The following is a 2,225-nucleotide window of genomic DNA, read 5'->3' as shown; positions in this document are numbered from 1 at the left end:
AGATCCTTTATTTCAAAGTTGCAGAGACACAGAATTACAAGACAGTGTAGTATAAAGTTATAGATACTATTCCAGCAGTGGTGCACTGTCGCTAGCCGACAAGCAAAGCAGGAGAGAGAGCAGATGACGGAGGCACGTGAACTGACCACGGTGTCAAGGGCTCAGCAGCCATGATATACTGTAGTCAGGTTACAGAGGGGAAGGCAACAAAAGACTTAAACATTCATCACAGAGGTTCTTTCCCTTCCACAAGGCGCACTAACATTCCATGTTTGCAAGATAACTAAAATACATGACAGGTGATATCATTTGCTTGCTTAGTGATTGCAGTATTCTAGTCTGTATCGCCCCAAGGTAATACATAAAACCTGGCCTGTTAGTGGGTCCTGACGGAGTTGAGATGATATTATTTGAGGGGACAGAGCAACAGATATGACAAATCTATAGACAAACAGAGAGAGACTGAATAGACCGATTAGATCTTACAGACAATTGATGGTTTTGTGCATATTAGTTTCATTTCAAAGAAAAATAAAGCTAGTAAGATCCATTCCCATGCTGTATCCTATAGTAAATATAGAAGTCACTATTCGAAATACACTACTCCTGTGAATGGAGCTGTGGACTCAACAGGTGTGCGGTGTTGTGTTGTTGGTGTTTCCGGATGATGGAGAGGTGACAGGACTGTCCGCAGTCCGGGGGGTGAGGTAGTTTAGCTGGGGGGGGGGGGGGGGGGGGGGGGGGAGCTCACGTGACCCAGAAGGCCTCCATCCCCGACCAGTGCAGAGGGCAGTGAACTTCCATGGGTCACAGCACTCACCTCCCCCATGTTAACCCCTTGCCAGCTGTCAGGGGGTGGGCACAACCTTCTGCCATTCAGAGCAAAGGACCACCCGGCCAGCCATTACACAACCCTAGAACGTGTTTCCCCTTTGTCCGACCTCTCGCCCCCCCATGTCGGTCGGGATCAGCCCGCACTTACCATTAGAGTAGGGCGGCCCGGATCCCCCATTTTGGGAGTTGTAATTGGCGCTGGACATGGTGACTGATGAGAGCGCTCCGGAGATCGTCTACAGGCGGCCTGTGTGTGCCGGAGTCTCAGCCGCTCATGGTGACCCTTCCCGACTGGAAGTCGCCGCTATCTGCCTGCTGTAGGCCTGCGAATATTGACAGTAATGAAATTATTCAGTCCGGGAGCTCAGGCAGCAGGAAGTGCAGAGTCCCGGCCCTGGGGCGGCCCCGCGCATGCGCGCTTAGTACACGTGGCACTTCCTGTCCGAGCTGCTGACTGTGCCACTGTGGAGGATTGTTGATGTCCTTGCTTATCTTACGTGTGTCACTGGGTTCTAGACAGAGATAGGTTCATGAAATATAGTCCATGGCACAGTAGCAGCTTTATAAGGATGCACCGTATTTCGTGTCCCAGGCAGTTTTCTAAGCAGTTTGATCTATGTGCAAACTATCCCGAGGCAGGGTAAACTCGTGATTGTAAGTGTGTGGTGGGGCAGAGAGGAGTACGATGTGCAGGTGGTGAGATACAGGGTTAGTGCTACAGCGATATAATTTTCAAGGTGGGGGAAGGTAGGTGCAGTGAGGTGGCCCTGGAGAGATGCACTCGAATTGAGGGTGGGGGAACCACTCAGAGGCGGGGGTCTAATGAATTTGGGGGGTATGATGGGGGCTGTCAGGGAGAGAATAAACTGTGAGTAGGACTAGTGGGAAAACAAATGACTAGGAAATAATAAAACGTAAGTACCTGGTGAGGACTACAAAGTGGGAAAACCTTGGCCAGGGGGATATGTTTTGGGGGAGGGGTTTCATGGAGGTGGCTGGGAGGGTTTCCCTGTAAGGCTACATTCACACGGGCGTTTAGCCACAGTGCAAATGCCAGAATCTACTACATGTGATTGCTAGCTGTGCGAACAAGCAGGAATAGTTGCAGTCGCCAACAGCCTGTCATTGCTGTGTAAGGGCTTGGCAGTGGAAGCTATCTCCTCACAGCTGTCAAACCTAGCAGCAGGAAATTGCACCATGGCTAAACCCATTTGTGCATGTATTATATAACAAATGTGCCACGCTAAGACCAAACAATAAATAAATAGATAAAATAACTATTATATATATATATATTTTGCACAGATCTAATAAAAAATATTAACCACTTCAATACAGGGCACTTAAACACCTTCCTGCCCAGACCAATTTTGAGCTTTCAGCGCTGTCGC

The 2,225-nt window shown here is 49.0% G+C and overlaps 1 protein-coding gene across 2 annotated transcripts in view; it reads right to left on the bottom strand.

The window, feature by feature from the left end:
- The window catches only part of SEC24A (SEC24 homolog A, COPII component), a 209,413-nt gene extending 208,160 nt beyond the window's left edge, over positions 1–1,253 (bottom strand). For both annotated transcript variants that reach the window (XM_077473942.1, XM_077473943.1), the window contains exon 1: positions 983–1,253. In XM_077473942.1, the coding sequence (XP_077330068.1) occupies positions 983–1,040 (58 nt within the window). In that variant the 5' untranslated portion in view covers positions 1,041–1,253. The remainder of the gene's footprint in view (positions 1–982) is intronic.
- Between the last annotated feature and the right edge of the window lie 972 nt (positions 1,254–2,225).

Source organism: Lithobates pipiens, unplaced genomic scaffold (genome assembly GCF_037356315.1).
Source record: "Lithobates pipiens isolate NorthernLeopardFrog02 unplaced genomic scaffold, aLitPip1_a1.2 Scaffold_8, whole genome shotgun sequence".
NCBI classification, from domain to species: domain Eukaryota; kingdom Metazoa; phylum Chordata; class Amphibia; order Anura; family Ranidae; genus Lithobates; species Lithobates pipiens.
The sequence above is the reverse complement of the archived record's forward strand: the minus strand, read 5'-3'. Positions and strand labels throughout refer to the sequence as shown.